Source organism: Hippichthys cyanospilos, chromosome 2 (assembly GCF_059441005.1).
Source record: "Hippichthys cyanospilos isolate Australia breed blue-spotted pipefish chromosome 2, RoL_Hcya_1.0, whole genome shotgun sequence".
In the NCBI taxonomy this organism is placed as follows: Eukaryota; Metazoa; Chordata; class Actinopteri; order Syngnathiformes; family Syngnathidae; genus Hippichthys; species Hippichthys cyanospilos.
Window position 1 is genome coordinate 35,772,383 of NC_142370.1, and position 22,191 is coordinate 35,794,573.

The 22,191-nt window shown below is 53.1% G+C and overlaps 1 protein-coding gene across 1 annotated transcript; it reads left to right on the forward strand.

The window, feature by feature from the left end:
• Window positions 1–1,904: 1,904 nt before the first annotated feature.
• plagl2 (pleiomorphic adenoma gene-like 2) lies at window positions 1,905–20,977 on the forward strand. The gene is given in 5 exon segments (XM_088409053.1): window positions 1,905–2,100; window positions 12,208–12,321; window positions 13,205–13,629; window positions 14,359–14,998; window positions 15,000–20,977. Coding segments are annotated over 3 exon segments (1,773 nt in total). The 5' UTR covers window positions 1,905–2,100; window positions 12,208–12,321; window positions 13,205–13,330; the 3' UTR covers window positions 15,834–20,977.
• The last annotated feature ends 1,214 nt before the right edge of the window (window positions 20,978–22,191 follow it).

The following is a 22,191-nucleotide window of genomic DNA, read 5'->3' on the forward strand; positions in this document are numbered from 1 at the left end:
GAAGAGTCCGGACCATCGATACTTAAGTACATTAAGGACATTAATATCCAGATAGCTAGTATCTGGGATTGGAATAAATGATTGTAACCCTGGCAAAGTTGTTTACTTGTTTAGTTATTTGTGTATTTTTTTTCTTTATTATTACTTTGTATGTCTCTACCTTTATATCATACATTGTTGGGGCCCCGGCATATTGATTTATGTATTCAACTCATTTTTTTTTATTTGTTTCAACCTTTTTATATTCCTCTGTGAAAATGTGAACACATTCATATCAATGATTGTACCCCGAGCAGAGTTATTTACTGAAGTTACATTTGTCTGGCCCTTTTTATTTTCTTATTTGAAAAGTTCAACGTATTCATATAAAAATTGCATCCTATCCTAGCATATTTATTTATTGACTCTTTATTATCATGTTTTCATTTGTCTCTACCGTTTAGATTATTTTGGATTGATTGCCTGTATTATTCTTGGGTACGGTCTACATGACTATTGTCTGCTTATTGTTCATAGTCGTTCATACATTTCGTACTCTGTATTGACATGATTGCAATAAAAGAAAACAAAAAGACACACGGCGCAAGGACAGAAAATGCGACAAACGTTGCCTCGGCGTCTTTGTTCGTTTCATCGTGTTATTGACTCGTTATTAGCCATGAAAAACAAGAGCCTGAGGGAGAAATTCTTGAAAATAATAACCCACATAAATTGAGTGTGTTTCTTCATTGACGAATCCCCCATACGTCCGTGTAGATGATTTGATGTATTTTTCCGCACTCTGAATTTAAACAATTTAAGCGAGCGTCTATTTATTTGGCTTTATTGATGTGTAAGCTAGACAAAAACTTGATCAAACAATGTGGGCGGGGGATTTGGATGCTCACGTTCTCCACTTCAGACTGTCAAAACAACTTGAATTTATATCAAATGATCCAATGATAAAATAATAAATGCCTAATGATGCTGAATGGGACAGATGATGAATTTGAATATATTCATATATACACACATATTTAGAAAATGTGGCTACATTTTAAGCCGGACAATTCAACAAAATATGTTAAAATGTTGCCACTGAGCAAATTGCTGCCATATATTTTAACCCTCAGTAAAGAACTGTTTTTAAATACAATTGTTTTTGTGTGTAAAGGAGCACAAAAACTTCATATTAATGTGGATTTCCTGCATCCTGAACCCTAATGATTTTTTCAAATTCAATGAACGTTTTTCTTTGGACTATATTATGTTTTATCACAGAACATTGCTGCCATTAATATCGATAATGTATATTTTCAAAGTTGTTACAACCTAAAAGAGTACATTTTAAAAACAAAATATTTTGTTGAACCATGTTAGGAGCATAATATCGCCATTTTTACATGCATTGGCTGCATTCTGAAAACATGCTTTTTATGTCATTCATGTTATTTGTATTATGCAAAATGCTGCCATAAATATCAATGATTTATATGTTACAAGTTGTTACAATCGAAATGAGTACAAAATATTTAGTTCTACAATGTTAGGAGCATAATAACTTCATACTTACGTGCATTGGCTGCATTATGAACCCTTTTTTTTTTTTCATTTTTGTAATTACCCTTTGTTATTACTTTCCATTCATGAAAAATGTACCACTTCGAATAGAACACGGAGACAAAATGCCGACGTTTTAGCCGATTAGTCTGACGTGTTAAAAAAAAAAAAAGGAAAAAGAAAAACAAAAACAGCTCACGGTCCTGGAGTGAAAAAAAAGTTTGTGAAAGTGGTGTGACGTCATACTCCCACAATGCTTACCGCCCCTTAACTCGGCTGCAGCCCTAACAGAGCCACACACACACACACACACTCGCTCCCAGGCCCCGGATATCGAAATTATTGGGAGGGGGGGGGGGACTCCTACATAATTTAAATTATAAAAAATAAAAAGAAAGCTAAAAGCAAGCGAAGAAGACATCGAAGCGAGTTGGCGGCGTGGGTGTCCCGCGGTGGCTTTTTTTTGTTTTTTTTTGGTGTGTTTTTTTCTGCTCGGTTCGGGATGGACGCTTACCGGGGCTCCAAGTGAAAGTTGACTAATGCGCCGCTGGAAACGTTTCGGTGAGTAAAGCGCTTTCTTGTCCGTCTCATATCGCTTTTTGCACGTTGTTGTGCTTGCGGCAACTTTTTGCGACAACTTCGACGCGGTCCGGCAGACGTGCACTCGAACTTGTTGTTGGATGTTTTGCTATGACCAAATAAGCGCCATCGGCCTTGCTTTTTTTTTTTGCCTCATTTGTGACGTATGTCGATGTTGTGCTAGCGAGACGTTTCAAAAAATAGCGTAACACCCCCCCTAAAAAAAAAAAAACAACAAGTGATCGCGACAAGTTAGGCGCACGTTGCTCGGGCCCTTCAACTTGTTGAATTTCAGCGCATTTGGGCGATAGAAAGTCCCTCCGTTTGGTCGTCACATTTGGGAGGATTGTAAGTGTGTCAAAAGTGGATTTGAAACGTGCACGAAGAAAGTGTGGATTTGATTTTGGGACGATGGTGCGTTCACTTGTCACGTTGCTCATTAGGCTTAGCGATATGTCCAGCACGCGTATTGAAGTGTCCTCCCTCGTGGCTTGTGTCATGTTTGCGGCTCCTCGGATGTTTTTGTTCCTCTGGCCTGCGCGTGCACGCGCGCGTGCCTTCACCCCGTGTTTTTCCCGTGGAAGTGGAACAAGTGGGCGGGTAACAGATTCTGACGGTATGATAACCGTGAGCAAAAATATCACGGTATTAAAATTACAGCTGTCTTTTTGGGGGGCCATTGAACGCAATCCTACTTTTTGTATACATTTTGGGCCATTGAACGCAATCTTATTTTATTAAAAAAAAAAATAATAAAGCATTTGGTACATTAAGAGACGTGTACCATGTTTAGTATAAATAAATGAATACACTAACCGTCTTCTTCGTAGCGCACCGTCAATAGTCCCCTACTTTCCGCGCTATAAAGTGCACCAAAAAGCCAAAAGCTGACAGCGCGCGTTATAATACGGCGCACAAAGCTTGGGTTTTTGTTTTTGGGGGGGCGAACAAATATAAATAATGTTCATAATACAAGAATAACGTTAATAATAATGTATCAAACATTATTAATAACGTTATTCTTGTATTATGAACATTATGAGCATTCAATTACCGCAATTTTTCGCACTATAAGACGCACCCAAGATCCTTCAATTTTCTCAAAAGCTGACATTGCTCCTTACATATCGATCATATGTGATATGGTATGATATATATATCCATATAAATCAATTTTATTCTCACATTTTTACCTTTGCATTTCAGTTATGAATGCATTTTTTTATTTGCAATGAAAACCCTGTTTTGATGTGCTCCCATTTTCAAGCAATTTATTCAGGGACAAGGTGCAAAAAATATGGTTTTTGTAAGAGAAAGCACCTCTTCAAAAATAAATCCAGAAACTGTTTTTAAATCAACAAAACAACATATTTGAAGATTTTTGGTTGCAATCTGTTCAAAAAAAAAATTCCGTCCAATATTCCAAATAAATGATAATTCTATGATTTTAAACTATTGATTTGTTCTTGCTATTGATCCAAACAGTCTTTTGGTGTAATTAGGAGGTATTGTTTCCTCTTCTTCACATAGCACCTTCCACAAATCGTCTTCATTTCTTCTTTCTTATTTGACTGTTTTTATTGCCTTTAGCGCAGGTCCACCCAGTGGATGCATAAGGCAAGTCCAGCCACTACTGTAGCTTCTATTCTATGCGCCTTATCATGCTGTTCGCCCTATGTATGAAAACACTTTTAAAATAGGCCATTCATTCTTATAGCGAGGAAGAAACGGACTTTCCACAAATTGCCTTTATTCTGAATTTCTGATTGAAAAGTTTGACTGACTTTTCTTATTTTGTTGGCCTTCCCTTTACGGAGCGCCGGACTGGCGAGCGGCCACCAGCTGAATCGTCGTCGCGAGCGCGCGCGGAAGGACGCGCGGAAGGACGCGCGGAAGGACGCGAGGCCGCTTCGCCAAATAATTCAAAGCAATTGACGACGGGATAAGATTGAGCCGCGAGCAGAGTTCCGCCTCGCGTCGGCCGTATCCTCACTCCCGAGGATTGGCGCGACGGGACGGCTCGGAGGGCAGACGTCGGTCGGCCGTTGTGACGAGCGCCCGCCGTTCCGGGCGCATATTAAGAAAACGGAGAGGACGGTCTTAAAGTTGGCGTGTCTCCCGCCGATTCGGTTCGATTGAGAGCGCGCCGGTCGGAGGACGGGCAAAAGCCTTTCCTTTGATAACTTTTTGACACGTACGCGCAATCGGCCAAAAAAAGATGTCTTACATTTAGGGAATGGCGGGAAAAATTGTGAAATGATACGAGAGGTCGTGTTTGGCGCGTGGTCGATCCGAAGCGAGCGTTTCTATCTTTTCCCCGTAATTTTCCCCCAAAGACGCCCTTTCCAGAACGCGCGAGCCCATGCCGGTTTCCCACGCGGCGTACGTCAGGCCGCGTTGCGGTGCGGCGGCCGCAAATAGTCAAAGGCTGCGAGACGCTTGAGGGCGTTCTCCGCCACTTTTCCTTGTGGCGGACATTGGAGGAAAAGCCACGCAGCTGCGGCTTTTCGGGACCGCCGTGCTTCCGGCCGCCCTGACCCTAACCCTGACCCTTTTCCGCCAAACGTGATGAATGACGGCGATTTCAATACCGGCCAAAATAATCGCCGCGATTCTTATCGCGGCGCTATTCTTACATACGATAGTTAGCGTAAGGGGACGAGCGAGAGGCGGGTGTCGGGGTAGCCGAGGTTCTTACGGCATTATTGATGAGCACAAAAAGCTACTCCGTTCCACTCCTTTATGGATTGCGGTCTTTTACGCAGCCGTGAACTCGGGGGAACGCGGACGCTGCGCGACTTTGGCTATTTATGGCTAAATCGGCTGCGTCGTGAGAAAAGGGAGAAAGCACCGCCCGGCGTTTGCGCCTCCTCCGCGAGGTTCTCTCCGGCCGAACTCCCGAAACGCGCGCGGCGGCCGTATTGGTCGTAGCCCTCCGCCGTCATCGGGCGCGACCGGCGGAGGGGGTCCCCCGCCCGCCCGCTGCCCCGAGCCGGCCGGGATAGGCGCCCTCGCGAGGAGAGGCGGCCATAGAAAACGAGCGGACGGGCGAAAGGGCTTCCTCCACCGAGGCCTTTCCAGCAATCGCTCCGAAGGCATCCTGGCGTTTTGCCGGACAAAAAAAGTTTGGAGTCAAGGTGCGGAAAGAGCTGACTTTTGCCACGTTTCTCAAGCGCACTCGTGCGCGCGGGGGCCTCCCCCGCCCGCCCGCCCGCCAGGCCCGGCCCCGCCCCGCCCCGCCCCGCCCCGCCCCTCGGCATTCCACACACTTGCTCCCGCTTCCTCCCGGTCCCCGCATCCCCGCATCCGTTCCTCCTCCCCTGCCCTCGCTCCCGCCCGGGACAAGGAGTCGGGGGCCGGCGCGAAGTTCGGGGTTTGATGGAAGGCCCCCCTTCCGCGGTGCGCGCCGTGAAAGCCGTCCTAATTGAATGATAAAGCGGGGCGAGATGGAGCGGCGCGAATAGGCAACAATGGCCGGCCTGTGTGCGGTAAAGGGATTCCGGTCGGGATCCGGGCTCCGCCTCTCAGCCCCAGAGGGGGGTATTGTAATGCCCTCCGCCGGGCTGGGTCACGTGACCGCCGACCGCCCGAGCCCAACGCCCCTCCTCCCAAAGTCCCGTCGCGTCGCCGGCTCGCTTTCGGTCGGGTCCCATCTGCCGGAACCGGCCGTCTCGGGGAAAGGGTATCATGGAAAACGGAGTTTTTTCTTCTTTTCGTCCTTTTACAAAGGTTTGGAATGTTTCGTGCTTTTTGGGGGCTTTTTTTTTGGTTTTGAAAAATCACAGCAAGGGATCGCTCCGTTCTCTATGTCTTCCGTGGACAAAGTACGGCCCATTAAGCTTTTTAATCCCGGTCCGCCGAATTTGGAGAAATGACAAGCCGCTGGGTCGGTCTTGCCAGAACTGGCTGTCGGACGGCGCGTTAGTTTGCGGGCCCGGGCCGGTCGGACGACAGCCAACCCGGCCCGCAAGAAATGGCATCATGGGAGATGGAGTTTTTTCATTCTCTTTTTTTGCTGTTGTTGAAGATTTGGATTTTTTTCAAAAATGGCGAAACTTGAAACGCGACGCGGCGAGTCGTTTCTCCTTTAACAGTTGATCCGTTTGCGCTTTGTTTGGCTTGACCTTTGATATTTTGGCGCCGCCTCCGGCCGCACTCGATATTCCGTTTTGTAGCGAGGGAGGGAGGATGGCGCGGCTTCCTCGAGAGCGCTCTTTTGCACCTCTGTGAAATGTGTCCCGCCAGCCTCTGTGAGTTTTTGTAATGTTGCCATTGACGACAAGACGCCCCAAATGACTTTGTTTGCTGACCCGACAACTTGCGACAGTGGATATCATGCTAGCTAATGTTAGCGTGTCATATGGCGCCGCCTTGTTAGCGTTTTCGTTTATGAACAAGCCTCGCTCGCGTCCAAATAAGGTTTCGTATCGAATGGAATCTCGCGTTACGCGCGTGGGAAAAATGTCTGAAAACCGCCACGCATGGAAATGTCTATCTTTGACAAGATCAAAAGAATCATTTTGGATGAACGCGCCATAAATGAAGGAACGATCTTAACGGTCGCGTTCGCGCCGACCAAAGCTCACCTGTTCATCCTTCCGTAGTAATGGGTGATGACGCTGAATTGGAGAGGAAGTGACCTGAGCGGCGCTCGACCCATATCGAGCCCCGTAGTGATAACGGCGACCGCTGGATGGCAGCGTTGCCGCACGTACTACGTGACACAGCTGTAATTGCAAGAAACGCAAATCAATCTTTCATACGGTAGCACCCGTGTAGACCGAGCGCGCAATAATACGGTACGTCGGCCTCGAAAGATGAGTGAAAATGCTACAGATGGGCAGGCGCTCTGGAGCGCGGGTGGCAAACGCGAGGCCCGCGGGCCAGATCCCCTCCGCCGCCTCCGCCCCCTTCTCATTCCGCTTCAGGTTTCCGCCTTAAGAACCCAACTCGCCAGACGTCCTTTTCAAACAAAAGCAAGCAACCGTTTTCTTTTTCTTCCCGATCTCTCTTTTCAACCGTTTTTACCGGCCTCTGAAACTTAGGCCGGCGTGCGAGGAACGGTCCATTTGACTTCAGGGTCATCGCGGCCATCCGAGTTTGCCGTCGGTGCCCTCGAGGTCGCCCTTTTTGCACTCTCGCGCCATCCTCCGGGTTTCGCCGACGTTCCCGCGCGCGAGCCGCGACGGACTCGGACGTCGGTTCGGTCGGCTCGCTTCCTTCGTCGAAAATAACGGGGCGATGGCTAACGCGGAATTGGGGAATCGGGTTTGTCTTTTCTCTTGGATTAGTTTGGGGTTTTTGAAAGTAAGGGGAAGGTGTCTCCCAAGGAGCTTTGAGCTTCGCTGAATGGTCCGCAAACTACTTGAATCCCCATCTGGAAAGCTAAAGTTTCTATAGAGACCCCCCTCCACCCCCGCCTTACGGCGTGCGTGCGTATTGATGTGTTGGGGAGGTAGTGAGGTGGAAGACCACCCTCTGGCATGGCAGCCATTCAATGGCCCTTTTTCTTTTTTTAATCTTTGTTGAGGGATGGTGCCGGTAATGATGTCGGCTGGTAAAATTGAGAAGGAATGCCATGTGTCCATCGGCAACGGGGTAAGAGCAGCGCGCCGCATTTGTTTTTCGGATGTCTTTCGGGATCACTGGGACGGCGTGGATTGCAAAACGTAATACATCTCATCTTCGCGTTTCTTGGGTTCCATTTGTCGCGCGTTAAGCGTACTTGGGATTTCCCGCATTGCGAGCGAGCGGGCGGCGAGCGCGGAATACGCCGGAAGCGGTGGCTTTTCCTTTCCTCGCGACGCAGCCGGAGTTCGCCAAGTGGACGCCCGTACGTACGTGCCCGAAGGCCGCCATTCATCCGGTCAAACGGACTAGCTTTCCGTCTTCTCCGCCTCGGACGGGCTCGGTCCGCCGGCTTCTTTCGTATCGGAAACAACGCCCTCCGTAAGAACATCTGCTAACGCGGGCCGCTGTTCGCCGCAGCAGGAACTGGACGCTAACGGCCAAGTGACGTCCGTCCCCTTAGGGTAATCCTCCTAAGTATCGCGTGGATGTAAAAGCGCTCGCTTTCATCCGTACGGCTGTTATGCGGTCATTGTTGTTTTTGCTCTTTTTTCACGTGCGTTAAGCGTCCGATTGGCAAGTCAAAGGACGCGTCCTTCCCGGCGTACGCGAGGAGGGGACTTTGCAAACGGCGACCTCTGACCAAGCGCTCCCAGGCGATGAGGCGTCAGCCTTCCGACGGGGGAAAGAACTACGGTGTTCGCTGGCGGTTCTCACGCCGTCGGGAGCTAATGAGGGACCCGACTTTCGCTGCGAGCGAAAGGGAAATGCGTAGTTTGAGCCTTGCCGCTTGTTAGCGTGTAGCGCTCGCTAATCCGCTTCCTTTCTCTGCCGCGGCCGCTTCTTTTGGAATACTCGAGCAAAATTGCAGTTTCTCTCTGAACGGAAGGGCAAAAGGTACCTTTGTATTCTTGTGCGGCGTATCCGTATCCGTGCTTTGGAATCCGTCCCTTTCTTGGAAAAAGAAAGACGGATTCTACCTTCTACCCCGAAGAAAAACAGGCATGGCAAAAATAACACTTTGCATGCGTGCGGATAGAGCTACGGGAACACCGCGCCGCTCGATGGGCGCTCGATCGGCTTTCGGCGGCGGAAGTTAAGCGAAAAGGCGAGCGGGCCCTTTTGGGCGTTCCCACGCGCCTTCGGAGGCCGGCGGAACCCTCCGTCGCGTGAGCGCGCGGGGATCGGAATGCCTCGCGATCTTTAGCCGGGAAAAGAAAGGCGGGTTCTCCCCGATCCCGTTCTTTCGTAACGACCGTTTGGACGAAAGGAGAAAACGTGGGGCCGATTCTTTTGAGCCTTTGGAAAAGGCGGCCGCCGTCCGCCGGCCTTTCGGCGACTCGGCCCACCGGCTTAGCCCGCGATCCCGTCTTGCAAAAGTGGGAATGGTCTACGACTTCATAAAGATTCCCCGCCACGTAGTAAATTGTCCTCGGGTGCGATGCCCGTCGGCGTCTGCGTGCCCCGCGATCCAGCGTGCGCCAAAGTGGCGTGTTTGCGCGGCTCCTTTTGCCCCCCCCCCCCCCCCACCGTTGTCACCTCGGCTCCACTCGGTGAACTCAGCCTCTTATATATTTCGACCCCGCCAAAGTCTAGCCGAGCCGCCGTCCTTCGGCCCGCCGTCCCTCCCGCTCGCCCTCGACGTTCCCCGGGCTCGAAGGGGTTAACGGTAGTCGCTCAGCGTGCGGCGGGCGGGCGCCGCGCCGCGGTGCAGAGGATGACCTCCGACCCCGCTGGAAAGGAATGTGGAAGCTCTTTCATCCGGGACGGAAAGCAAAGACACCCAGGCGGAAAGCGGCGCTTCCATGCGGCCTTCCTGATTAGGAAAAAGCAAACTTTGGCCCGCCCGCCCGCAAAGCGCGTCGCGCCATGCCCGTCTTTTGTTTGCGCTCTGAAAACTTAAGCCCCGCCCCCCGAAAAGAGAAAAACAACAACACTCCTCGCCGACTAGCGATCAGACGAGAGAAGAACTCGAGCCGTGAAAAATAATCCGACCGGGAGACCCGCCGATATCCTATTTTGATTTTTGCGTTTCGCGTCGAAAAGAAATTCCAGGCGGCCGAAATTTCGCCCGGACCGCCGCGACGTGTTCAATCGGCATCGAACGGGACGCGTTGAAAGAAGACGGCGGGCGCCTGAGATTTGACCCGGACGCTGACAATATGTCGACTTCACATCAACGGAAATGCAGTGAAGGGAAACGCTAGGCGCCTGAGATTTCACCCGGACGCCGACAACGTGCCAAATTCACATCAAACGGAACGCGTCGAAAGGAGACAGGCGGCTGAAATTTCACCTTGGCGCTGACAACATGTCAAATTCACATCAAAGGGAACGCGTTGAAAGAAGACACTAGGCGGCTGAAATTTCACCCGCACGCTGACATGTCAACTGCACATCAAAGGAAACGCATCAAAGGGAGACACTAGGCGGCTGAAATTTCACCCGGGTGCTGACAACATGTCAAATTCACATCAAACGGAGCGCATCAAAGGGAGACACTAGGCGGCTGAAATTTCACCCGGGTGCTGACAACATGTCAAATTCACATCAAACGGAGCGCATCAAAGGGAGACACTAGGCGGCTGAAATTTCACCCGGGTGCTGACAACGTGTCAAATTCACATCAAACGGAGCGCATCAAAGGGAGACACTAGGCGGCTGAAATTTCACCTCGGCGCTGACAACGTGTCAACTTCACATCAACGGGAACGCGTTGAAAGGAGAAAAGTTTCAGCTCTAGTAATACATTTATTGTTAGACACTCCAAAATCCTTATCAAATATAACGTGGATGTAGCTCATTCATTTCGATTGAGTAATGCGTATTCCTTCTGTTAACATTTACACATTTGCAGCGTCGATGGTTGTCATAAACTTTTGTTTTCTTTTAGCGAGCACACATTTAATGCATGATTATCAAGGGCCTCATTTCTTTCATATTTCGTTCATCTTTTGCCTCATTTTAGTTGAGCAAATTTGCTGATGATATTGGACAAGCTTGGATCTTTTGACTTGCTTTTTTTGGGCGATGCGGGACGGCGCGGCCGAGGCCAGGAATGCGCCACGTGGGTCGGCCGCAACAATGGAGCCGGCCGGGCTCCCCGAGGGCGCTCAATGGAGCGGGCGTCGCCCCCCCGGGCCCCCCCCCTGCCGGGCGATGACCACCGCACAATACTACGGCTGTCAGCTCCTCTTATCCGCCGCTGTAAACACGCGCGCGCGCGCGCGCACCGGGCCTAGAAAGACTTTTGCGGCCGCGGGATAGCGCCGACTACTGGCGAGGAGGACTTAGCCATGTTCTTTCGGGGTTTTTCTTAAAAAAACTAGCGTCCATCTCCTAGCATCCATCTCCTAGCATCCATCTCCTAGCTCAAAATGACGGCCGGCCGGCCGGCCGGCCCGCCACCCAAAGCGGGCTTTGCTCCGCCCCCGTCCCTATCCTCAACAGTGTTTTACCTACTTTGCAATTCTTATCTATAACAGCAATATTTGCAGTTCATCGCTAGAAAAAGTGTGTTCATTTATTCAGGTTGGTTAACCGTTACAAGAAAAAAACTAATCTAAAGAGAAACACATTGCATTTGCTCGATTGAAATCGGGTTACGAGCAATATTAAGAATTCAATGGCACTACGCTTGCTGTTGGGTGAACGTGAACGAAAGGAGAGGCGTAGTGGCGATCCGTGTCGTAGGAGCAGCTTTGTTGGCTTGGAATTATTTATTTTTTTTTTTTACAACGATCATATTTTTCATAACTCTATATTCTAAGTGTTTGTCAGTACCTTTAGTTTTCTATTCAAAACTACTCGCGTTCAAGGAACAACCACTCTTTCATTCATATTCAATCAATAATATCGCGAGTTTTCTTCCACATATGTCAACGCGCTTGGAGCAAATGTGGCCTTTGAACCCTTTTCTCCTAACAAAATACAATTAGCGAGCGACCCCGCGGCTTCTCCAGGGTTAACCCTCTCGCACGGAAAGCGCTCACGCGCCTCTGCGGTCACACGACCCGAACTGGAGGTGGCATACGGGGACGCGCGCGCGTCTCAAGGACGGACTCGCGTTCCCGTATGCTCAAAGGGTACGGGCAGCCCGTCGCCCAAACGTGAGGACGTTACGCTTCCGGGTCATCTTGCGCTTCGGCGGGCGCCCTCTAGCGAGCGCGAGCGGGGTCGCCGTTTGACGGAGGAGACTTGAAGTGCCAAGAGGAGGAACGTTTACAATCGTTTGGGGGGAAAGTTTCCAGTAAACGTCACTGACTTCAATCTTGTTATCACGGCTGTTCCGAGCAAACGCGCGCATCCCTTCGGGTTTACGTGTCACGGACCGGCGCTTGTCTATTTCCAAAGCCCCCCGGAAAGAGAAAACACTTTGCCCCCCCCGCCCGCCGCATGCCCGGAAACGGTATCGATTCAGTCATCCCTCGCGCCGCGCCCACCAAAAAAACCTTGGGCTAGTCTCGGCGGGCGCTTGATCGTCGCGTCTTTTTCTCAACTCCGTCTCCGTTTCCCTCCCAGAGTCAAGATGCGCAGGAGTTTGGGGCACTCGCCGCCGAGCGTGGCTGTCGGAACGGGCTGAGGAGGAGACGTAAGAGGACCAAAAGCGCGGCGGGGGAATAAAGACGAGAATCGGTAGGTAAGACGCCGGGTTTCCGACCAAACGGCCGTCAGGGCCTAGGGCCCGCCGAGCCCAGCTTATTCCGGGCCGCGCCGCTACCCGAGCGTCCCCGGGCGCCGTTCCCGGCGGCCCCGAGGCCCGCCTTCTCCGGAGAAGCGTGGCAGGGTATCGCCGGCCGGCAACTGGCGGACGGACACCTTCGACCCCGTCTCGCAAACGACGGGCACGGCGTATGTTCCGCACTGTAAGGCCAAAGCCCAAGCCTTGGCTTTTCGCAAAAGCTGACAGTGCGCCTCGTACGCCGTCGAAATCGGAACGGAATCAACCAAACGATACATTCGAGAGTTAACGTCCACTCGAATCCCAATCCTACTCTTTTAAAATCCGTCTTCTCGACGCATCCGTCCCAACGGTATTTTCCCCCATTCTTCAGTTAGCGCTTTCTTCCAAAATTTCGGATCGTCCCCGAGTAAGGTTGGACCGACTCGTCCGACGGTTCGGTTCGGATCGGATCCCCCTCCGGCGGGTGCGCGAGCCGAGCCCGGCCGCCGCCGCCGCCGCCGCCGCCGCCGCAGCTTCTATTTTACGCGGCGTTGATGCGAGGCGGCTTTTAAAATAGGCCGCCCCTCCAAGCGCGGAAAACACGGGAGTCGGCATCTCCGCCGCGGCCTTTGAGCGAGGCGCTGAAAGCCCCGCCCCCCGCGGCTACTCGCCTCGCATCCCCGCGCGCCTCTGCGCAACGCGGTCGAATTTGCTTCGGAGGGTCATTCATCGCCGTTTCTCTTTTCCATCGAGCTTATATCGAGGGCTCTCGCGCACAAGCGCAAAGTCCCGTAAGGGCGCGACTTTGCGCAAGTAGACGTTTGTTACGGCGGCCGTCCCCGTGTCCCCGCGCAGATCGGCGCCCGCCTCGATGTTCGAGCCCGGCGTCTACTGAGGCCACCCCCCCGACGTCCGACATTGAGCCCGCGAGGCAGGGGAACCCCGGGCGGCCTTTCATGGCCGCGGCGCTCTAGGGCTGCCATGGCAGCTGCCGCCGCCGATGCCTCACGCCGTATTACCGCGCTGACGCCGGAGGAAGAGGGACGACGGAGCGCCGTCAAGTCGTTTGCCGGCGCCGGCCCGCCGCCACGCGGCCAGAGGGACCGAGAGGACCGAGAGGAGGGGAGCGGGAGCGGGAACGGGAACGAGCGCTCGTCGCGCGGGGCTCTCTTCGCCTCTCAGGAGAAGCTCCACGCCTCGGGTCACGCGGGAGAGAAACCCTTCCGCTGCTCGCAGCCGCACTGCCCCAAGGCCTTCAGCTCCAAATACAAACTCTTCAGGTACTCGGCCTTCTGTCGCGCGCCGAGAGACGCGGCCGACCCGACTCCGCTCGAGACTCCGTTCGCTAGCTCGGGATTCCGAAAGACTCGAAGTACGTTCTTCGGAACTGATTCTTCTGGTTTCCAACCGTCCCGAGCATTGATTTCCACCTAATTCTTTTCAGAGGCGGCTTGTCGAGTCAACTGTGCAGGCACTAGTGATACCGCGTTGCCAAACCGCGCCGCCTTCCCGACGTTTGCCTTTGGAAAAAAACAAAAAACAGATCCCAGAACCTCAGTAAGGACAAACGTGTCCGCCGTGCAACTTTTCCGTGAAACGAATAGGAACGGTTGACAAGAATTGGCCCGGGACTTAAGGGGTTGAAAGGTAGAGCGCTCGAGAGCCGCCGCGCTAGCCGGAGCAGGGCTTCGGAATCGGTTCGAGCTCGCGGGCGCACCGATACAATCGACTTCAAAAAGCCAACTTGGAAGAGGTTTCGGGCTAAACCTGGCGACCTCTCGCAGAGGTTCTCAACACCCGTCGCTTCCTGGCGAGGTCGTATCAGCCAGTCGCCGCACGCGAATAAATGAGCGCATCGCTTTGCCTTGACGTCCGGCGAATACGGAGGCGAGGAATCGCCGCGCCGAGTAGCACGGTAGCGAGCGCTAAACCTGCGCGCGTAAATCGGAGGGCGGGCTGGGGGCCGAGGGCTGAGGGCTGAGGGCTAACGTCTGCGCGTTCCCCTACAGGCATATGGCCACGCACTCTCCGCAGAAGACCCACCAGTGCTCGTTCTGTGAGAAAATGTTCCACCGCAAGGACCACCTGAAGAACCACCTGCAGACCCACGACCCCAACAAGGAGGCCTTCAAGTGCGAAGAGTGCGGCAAGCCCTACAACACCAAGCTGGGCTACAAGCGCCACGTGGCCATGCACTCGGCCACGGCCGGCGACCTCACCTGTAAAGTTTGCATGCAGAGGTACGAGAGCACGCCCGTCCTGCTGGAGCACCTCAAGAGCCACTCGGGGAAGTCCTCCGGCGGCGCCAAGGAGAAGAAGCACCCGTGCGACCACTGCGAGCGCCGCTTCTACACGCGCAAGGACGTGCGGCGCCACATGGTGGTGCACACGGGCCGCAAGGACTTCCTGTGCCAGTACTGCGCCCAGCGCTTCGGCAGGAAGGACCACCTGACGCGCCACGTCAAGAAGAGCCACTCGCAGGAGCTGCTGAAGATCAAGACCGAGCCCCCGGACGTGCTGGGCCTCCTGGCCTCGGGGTCGCCGCCCCGCTGCGTCAAGGAGGAGCTCAGCCCCATGATGTGCGGCGGCGCCGGCGGCGCCGGCGGCGGCGGGGAGCCCGCGGCGGGCGAGGCCCGCTTCCTCGGCGCCCCCCCCCTTCCCGCCGGCCGCCTACAACCCCCCGCACCTGCAGAGCGGCTCCGGGGCGGCCGGCCCCCACCCGGCCCTCATGTCCCCGCCCCTGTCCGCGGGCATAGGCTGCCACGCCGAGCCGGCCGGGGCCGGGGCCTTGCGCCCGCACTCCCGCGGCCACCACCACCACCACCACCTCCACCACCAGCGCTCCGCCCCGGCGCCCCCCCAGCAGCAGCACCACTCCCGGCAAGCCCCCAAGTACCAGCTGGGATCTACCTCATACCTGCTGGACAAACCCCTGAAGGCGGAGATGGAGAGCTTCCTCATGGATCTGCAGAGCGGCTTGCCGGGCCCGCTCCCCTCCGCCGAGCCCCCCGGGGACGGAGCGGAGCCCCCCGCCGGCCTGGCCCAAGAACTCTGCGGGGATGCCCTGCTGTCCAAGAGCCCCGCCGCCGCCGCCGCCGCCGCCGCCGCCGCCGCCGCGGCGGCCGGGTCTCTTTCTGCTGCTAACGCCGACTTCTCCCACCTGCTGGGCTTCTTCCCGCTCGGCCTCCCGCCCTACGGGGGGCCGGCCGTGAGCGCGGGGGGTCCCGGCTACGCCTCGCCCCCCTCCTCGGCCGCGGGCGGCTACGCCCCGTCCCCCTCCTCGGCCGCGGGCGGCTACGCCCCGTCCCCCTCCTCGGCCGCGCTCGCCGGCGCGGCGCCTCTTACCTCTTTGCAACCGCAACCTCAGGAGCATCAGGGCTCCGGCGGGGGTCTGGGACTGGGACCCCTGCACCCTCTTCCGCCGCTGTTCGGCTCCAACCTCAGTAGCACCACGCTGCCTCGCTTCCACCAGGCCTTTCAGTGACTTTCCTCCTCAAAGCGCCCGCTCCCGATTCCGGTCCAAAAAACCGCTCCCGCCCGCCCGCCCGCCCGCCCCAAAGTTGCATTTTTGCCCCCGATGTGGTCATTCACGCCCCCTTATATTTGCATCCCCTTACCCGGTAGTCTAGCGAGCGCAACGGCTAGAAAGGCGCCGATATAGCACAGTTTGAAAAAGTAGCGTTTGAAGTGGATATGCGTTTTGTTTTCTTTGCGAGCGAGCGCGGTTACGACGCCCGGTCTCCGGCCGACCTCGTCCGCGACCCGCCTCCGACTCGCTCTCCTTTGTGAGCGCCAACCCGATCCTTCCGGGGGGGAAGAAGGGATGCGTTTAAAAGGGGGGGGGCAATGTGAAAAGTGCCGGGTTTTTTTGTTGTCGAAAACTTTTCCTCAAGAGAAGCACTTTTTTTTCCCCAGCAGAAGGCACTTGACTTTTGGATCCACGTTACACGAGCTGTCCTCCCTTCCAAGTAACTCCCCAAATTTAAGACGCACTTTCAAACGAAAGCCGAAAGCTTAAAGATTAGGTTGTATTTTTTACAATCTTATTTTAATAATAAGCTGAACTCATTCGGTGCCTTTGAAAATAGTGATTGCGGTGGAAGAGGTTTTTTCTACGGAGAGGAGCCGTCACCCTTGACCGATGCTTACCCAACACGAGCGCCGTAGCGTTAACTGCCGGCGTCGGACGGCGGCGTTTTCAGCCGTTACCTACAACTGAAGTACGGAAGTCATCCTTTCAACGGCGCCGCCCGTATTTACATGGACGTAGCGGACGATGTTCCGCGTTCCTTTGCCCGTCCTCGTCCGCGCGCAAAAATAGTACTAAAAGGAAAGGTCGCCGTGACTCCGACCCGTTCAACGGAGCCATTCGCCGCCAATGGCGGCCGCGGTCGTCGAAGCTTCATTTTTCCCGGGCCGGCGGCGGATGACTTCATTCTTCCCTCCCTGTACACGTGTCAACGGACAACGGGGCATTACTTGAAACAAGCGACTGAATAAACATTTGACGCACTGGCCTAAAGCGCCAAAAATATCGAACTTAGGGATACGAACGCAAGACGGTGCGAAGACGTATTCGCTTTTGTTAGGTTTTTTACACCGATGGTAATCTACCGGCGGCGACGCTAAAAAATACCAGAATTCCAGCGCGAAACGAAAGGGCGCGTCCTATGCGCGGGTGCGTCTTATATTTGGGAAATTACGCCGAGGGGTCCCAAAAGAGCCCCTTCTTGTGAGAGCCCGGGAGGAAGAGCGCGGCGTAGACTCCCGCTCGGCTTTTTTACATGTTTTTTTCCCCCGCCGAATTCACACCGGACGGCGTGAAAATGGGCCAGCTTTTTCCCTCTCTTCTGCAAAAAATATCATGAGGATCCCTGACATATGTGAAAACAAAAAGTTACAGATGAGGAAAAAAAAAAAAGGCGTAAAAGAATGTTACGGCAGTGTACGAAATATCTCAAATATCCTACGTACTTTGATCTCGGTAAATGTGTATTTTAGGTAGTTAGGCAAAGTGACGGCATCTTGCCTTTTTATTTTTGAAAACTAACCACGGATGAAGTAGGAGCGAGTTCCCTCAAGCTTTCCGTCACGTGGGCGTATTCGTAGCGGGCCCTTAGCGGCTTAACGCCGGCTGGGGATTCCGGCTGGCTAGCGCGCGTCCATAGGGATGCGTCTTTCGCCTTTCCCGCCGCCGCCTCCAAAGCTCGCGTGCGGTACGGCGCATGCGGTACGGCGCATGCGCAAAGTCGCTCCGTTCAAAAACGGCGGCGATCGCGCGACGGACGGGGGCAAAAAACGAAACAAACTGGAAGCGCGCCGTAGAAGCGCAAACTAAAACAAAAGAAAACGGCAACACGCCGAGAATAAAAGCAACTATGCAAAGAAGAAAAATCACCCGCGCAAATGTCTCCAAAAGCCGCGGGCCTTCGCAAAGAAACTTTGCGCCGGGCGCGATGACGCGGAAGCAAAGCGGTGGCATCCTCGCCGTTTTCTTCCGCCGGTTGCGCTTTGTTAGCGGCGGCGTTTGGGCACCGTTGCGTCGCGGTGATGTGAATTCCTTTCTTTGGATCCTTTTTTCGGTCCCTTCCCATTATTTGGGGGGCGATTTTTGCCGCGCGCTTGCAGCGCCTCCGACCCCGGGGGCCAGTGGGGAAAGAAATCCTTCGGCGCAGGAAAAAAAGAATCTTTTGCTGGGTGGGCTTTTAAAGGCGGAACGGGAGACCTCGGCTTCGGCCGTCTTCGCCCGCGACGCCGTTCGCTCTTGGTTCGCGTCCGAATCCAGATAGGAAGGAAAAGCGCCGGCGGGCCCTAGCGATCGGCCCTTCTGACAAAAGGCGTTTTTTTGGGGACAAAGATTCTCGCGTCCACCAGACGTGCGCCCCTTTAACCCCGGTGCGCTATTTTCATCGTTTTGCTTTTCGTCGGCGTCGTTCCCGCGCGCCGCTTTCGACTCGTTGTCGCCGTTTGGGTGAAATCTCAGCTCCCTGGTGCCTCCTTTCAAACGCCTGCCCTTTGATGCCAAGGTCAAAGAACGGCAACGTTCAAAAGACGCGAGGGGAAAACGAAGCGCTTCCGATGGTTTTATCTGTCCTCCGGATGGCGCTCCGGTGTCAAAATGTTCCGGGAACGGCGCCGCCTTCCATCCGTGACGGGAGTCAAAAAAACAGGCTTCGCGGGGCTCGGGTTTGCCCTTTCGGTTTGGGGCCGAGCCCCGCCCGCTTCGGAGCCGTCGACGAATGGAATAAACGGAAAAGACGGCACATAAAAAGTCAAAGGAATATCGCTGCTTGTAGCTACGGTTGCCAACAAGCGCAGCCCTCTAGTTTGTGTGTTTGTTGCAAAACGGACAGGAGGACGCGCGGCCCACACCGTCGGCCCCCCAACCCATCCTCGCCTCGCCTCGCCTCGCCTCGCCTCGACCTCGCCTCACCTCGACCTCGACCTCGACCTCGACCTCGACCTCGACCTCAACCTCAACCTCTGGCGGCTGCTTCGTAGTTTTGAAAACAAAGGGGGGGTCTGAAACTATGGCGGGGTGCGGCCTTTTTGTTTTTTTGCAGTCTTGTCCGTTTGTTGATATTGTTATCGTCTGTTTGTACAAAGGACCTCGAGAGAAAAAAAACACAACACATCACCTCATTTGTATTTTTCCTACCAAAACCTGGGGAGAAGAAACTCAACTTTTGCGCAATTGCTTGGCATGAGACGCTACGTGCCGTCTCGCATTTTGACCGGGGGAGATGAAAGGGCCATATTCTACCCGCGCCGGATTTATTAAGCCGCGACGGCAAAAAAAAAGAAGAGAAAACCGATTTCGGCCGCGCGTGGCCCGCTCCACTTGAATGCCGCACCGACGCAACAGTAACGCGCCGAGTGGCGTTCACTGGCGGAGGGCGCACCCCGGGGCTGCTAGCGCCCGTGTTTTTCCCCCCGCGCCAAAACAAGGAAGGGAAAATCCATTTTTATCACGCATAGGCCGCACCGGACTATAAGTCGCAAGTCGGCGGCGGATCAGATATACTGTATCCGCAAAAAGATGGTACGTAAAAAGTTGAAAACTTTTGTTTTCAAACTGCCCGGTTACAGCAGCATCCCGCCTTCAACGCGGACCCCAACATGCGTTGAGAAATCACAGCGGCGCCGGGACATTTAACGCAACTCCCGCGCGGCGCTATTAGAATACCGCGCCGACGCGACAGTAACGTGCCCGTTGGCGTTTACTAGTGGAGAATAAAATAGCAGTTCAAAGTGAGAAACGGCGGGACCTCACAAACGTCTCTGGTTATTCAAATAATCCGGTAGAATACTGCACCGACACGACCGGTGGCGTCGACTAGTGGAGAGTGCCCCCCGGTGGCTGTTCCAACTCAAAATGAATCCTTCCAAAGCGTCTCGCGCTTCTTCCCAAAGTAGGGAATTCTTCCCAAAGGCGCATTCAAAATGGATCCGTATTCTGATTCAAATCAAAACCCTCTCGGCTTAAGCCAAATGGTGGCAGCAATCAAACTGAACCTGTTATACAACCCCCCCCCTCCCCCCAAATTTTATATATGTAAAAAAATCCATCAATATAAATACGATTGGGAAAGGAAAAGCTTTTGTGACGTATGGAGTTTGTCCTCCCCGGGTTTCTGAGCTAATCTGAGTTCTAGCACTTTTTGAAAAGAAGAGTATTTTTTTGGTTTTTTTTTCGCTTTTGAAGTTTTAGCTTCCGCGTCGATACGGATTTGATTTTTTTTGTATTGAACCATGTATATGTGCTATTAGCATCCTGTGTTAGCATTTGTGTATTTTACTTCTCCGAAAAAAACAAAACAAACAAAAAAAAGAGTTAACAGTATTTTTGATAGACTTTTCACTAATAAGTTTGAATGCATTATAGCCCCGCCCCTTTGCGCCCGCCCCCAGCACATCCCGGAGCATCCACATGAGTTTTTACCCAATTGAACTGTCCGGGCAGTTGCTAGGCGACGGCGCGCGTTTAGCGTGAAGGTTTTACAAGCGCCCATTTTCTTTCTGGCCTTTTTCTTTTGAAGCACTTAAGTCCCCAAACGCAAGACACGCTTTTTTTTTCGTTTCCCCCAAAACGAAGGCCAAAAACGTACACGGATGTCATCCGTGCCACTCATTTCCGTACCAAACGTCAATTACGGCGTTTCCCAAATTTGGCGACAAAAACAAAGGTCAAACTGTCAAACGTGTGGCGTGGAAGGCCTTTTTCTTTTTCAAACGGGTCGGACATTTGAATTGGATGATTTTTCCCAAAAGCCCACTTTCTCAGATCATTGTCTATTAAGATCCCATAGATATGTCTAAAATTGTATTCCCAACGCAATTGCAACGCAAGCGAGAGGTATCGTCCTTCAGCTAGCACTTCCCGCAAATGGTCTTTTTTCCTTTCCGGTTTTCTATGAATAAAGTTGGACTGACGTATCCAATTGTTTTGTTTTGATTCCCTTCAGCGGGGCTCCACCTAGTGGCTGCGTAACGCGAGGCTGCCCGCTGCCGCGGCCTCTCTTCTATTGGCCGCCCACTGCCTCTTCTGCTTCTCTCCTATTGGCCTTGCACTGCCGCGGCTTCTCTTCTATTGGCCGCCCACTGCCTCTTCTGCTTCTCTCCTATTGGCCTTGCACTGCCGCGGCTTCTCTTCTATTGGCCTTGGAATGAAAGCGGGCCCTCCAAATAGGCGATGAAGCTTCTGACCCCAGAGAAAAAAAAAAGGCCGAAAGGCCGGTCGATCCGGAGACACGATTTGGTACAGACTTGGGACTGGTAACGTGTTATGTTGACGTGATTAAAAATACAAAGCGGGGCGTTCTTTGTACCCGTTTCTTTGTTTTATTTTGTTGAGAGTTGTGGAAATAGCCATGGAAAATAGGGCCCCTTTTCTCCTCTAGATGGTGCTCTTGGTTTACGGATATGGCTAGCGCAGTGGAAACACGGGCTATTCTGTTTGCTTCGCATATTTAAACCGCAAGTGGCATCTAGAGCGGGAAATGAACAGAACAAAAGTATTTCACGAGGCTTCGTTTTTCCATGACCACCTGGAATTTCAGGTCTCAAACAGATCCTCAAACAGGATGGTGTCGTTTGCCGACGCCGTAGCATTGGCGCGATGACGTCACAAGTTTTTCAGGCAAATGGTAAAGGGTTTGCTCCAAACTTTGACTCCAGAGTATTTTTCGGTCATTGTCGTGCGCGGGCGCCGGCTTTTGGGCCATTCCTCTTTATCAAGCGCACCTGATAGCCTTCAATTTTTTTCAAAAGCCGACAGCGGAAGAAGGCGCGGGTCGCGCGCCGCCTCGCAAGGTCGAGCGCGGTACCGCGTAAGCCGAGGACCGTCCCCGCTCGGCGCCGACGACCAAACCGGAATGAGACGCGGCCTTAGCGAATAGAAAACAACAGCGACGGTTAGAAGAAGTTAGGCCGATAAATGGCGAAAGAAAGGAGCGAGGTCGGCGGGGACGTCCCTCCTCGCCGTTGTCCTCACCCGACGACCTTTGGCATTTCGATTCAAACGCCATGTGCTAAATTTGCCAAAAGGCGTCCGTTTTGTAAAGGGGTCGACGCCGGCCGTAACCGTTTGGATCAGCCGTGAGGGGGCCTCATGTAAAAACCGGGGCGCGCTCACGGTCCAAACTAACGGCCGGACGGAGGCTTTGGACCAACTCGCGCCAAAGGCCGATTACGGGAAACCGGGTCCTAGCTTACTTTAGTTTTGTGTCGCGAGGCGTTTGTTTGTCGTTGCTTTTACGCAGCAAAGAAAACAAAACAACATATTGTTTGGATTCGTCATAAAGATTTCCTGTCTGATACAGCAACGTCCTCACAGTTGGAAG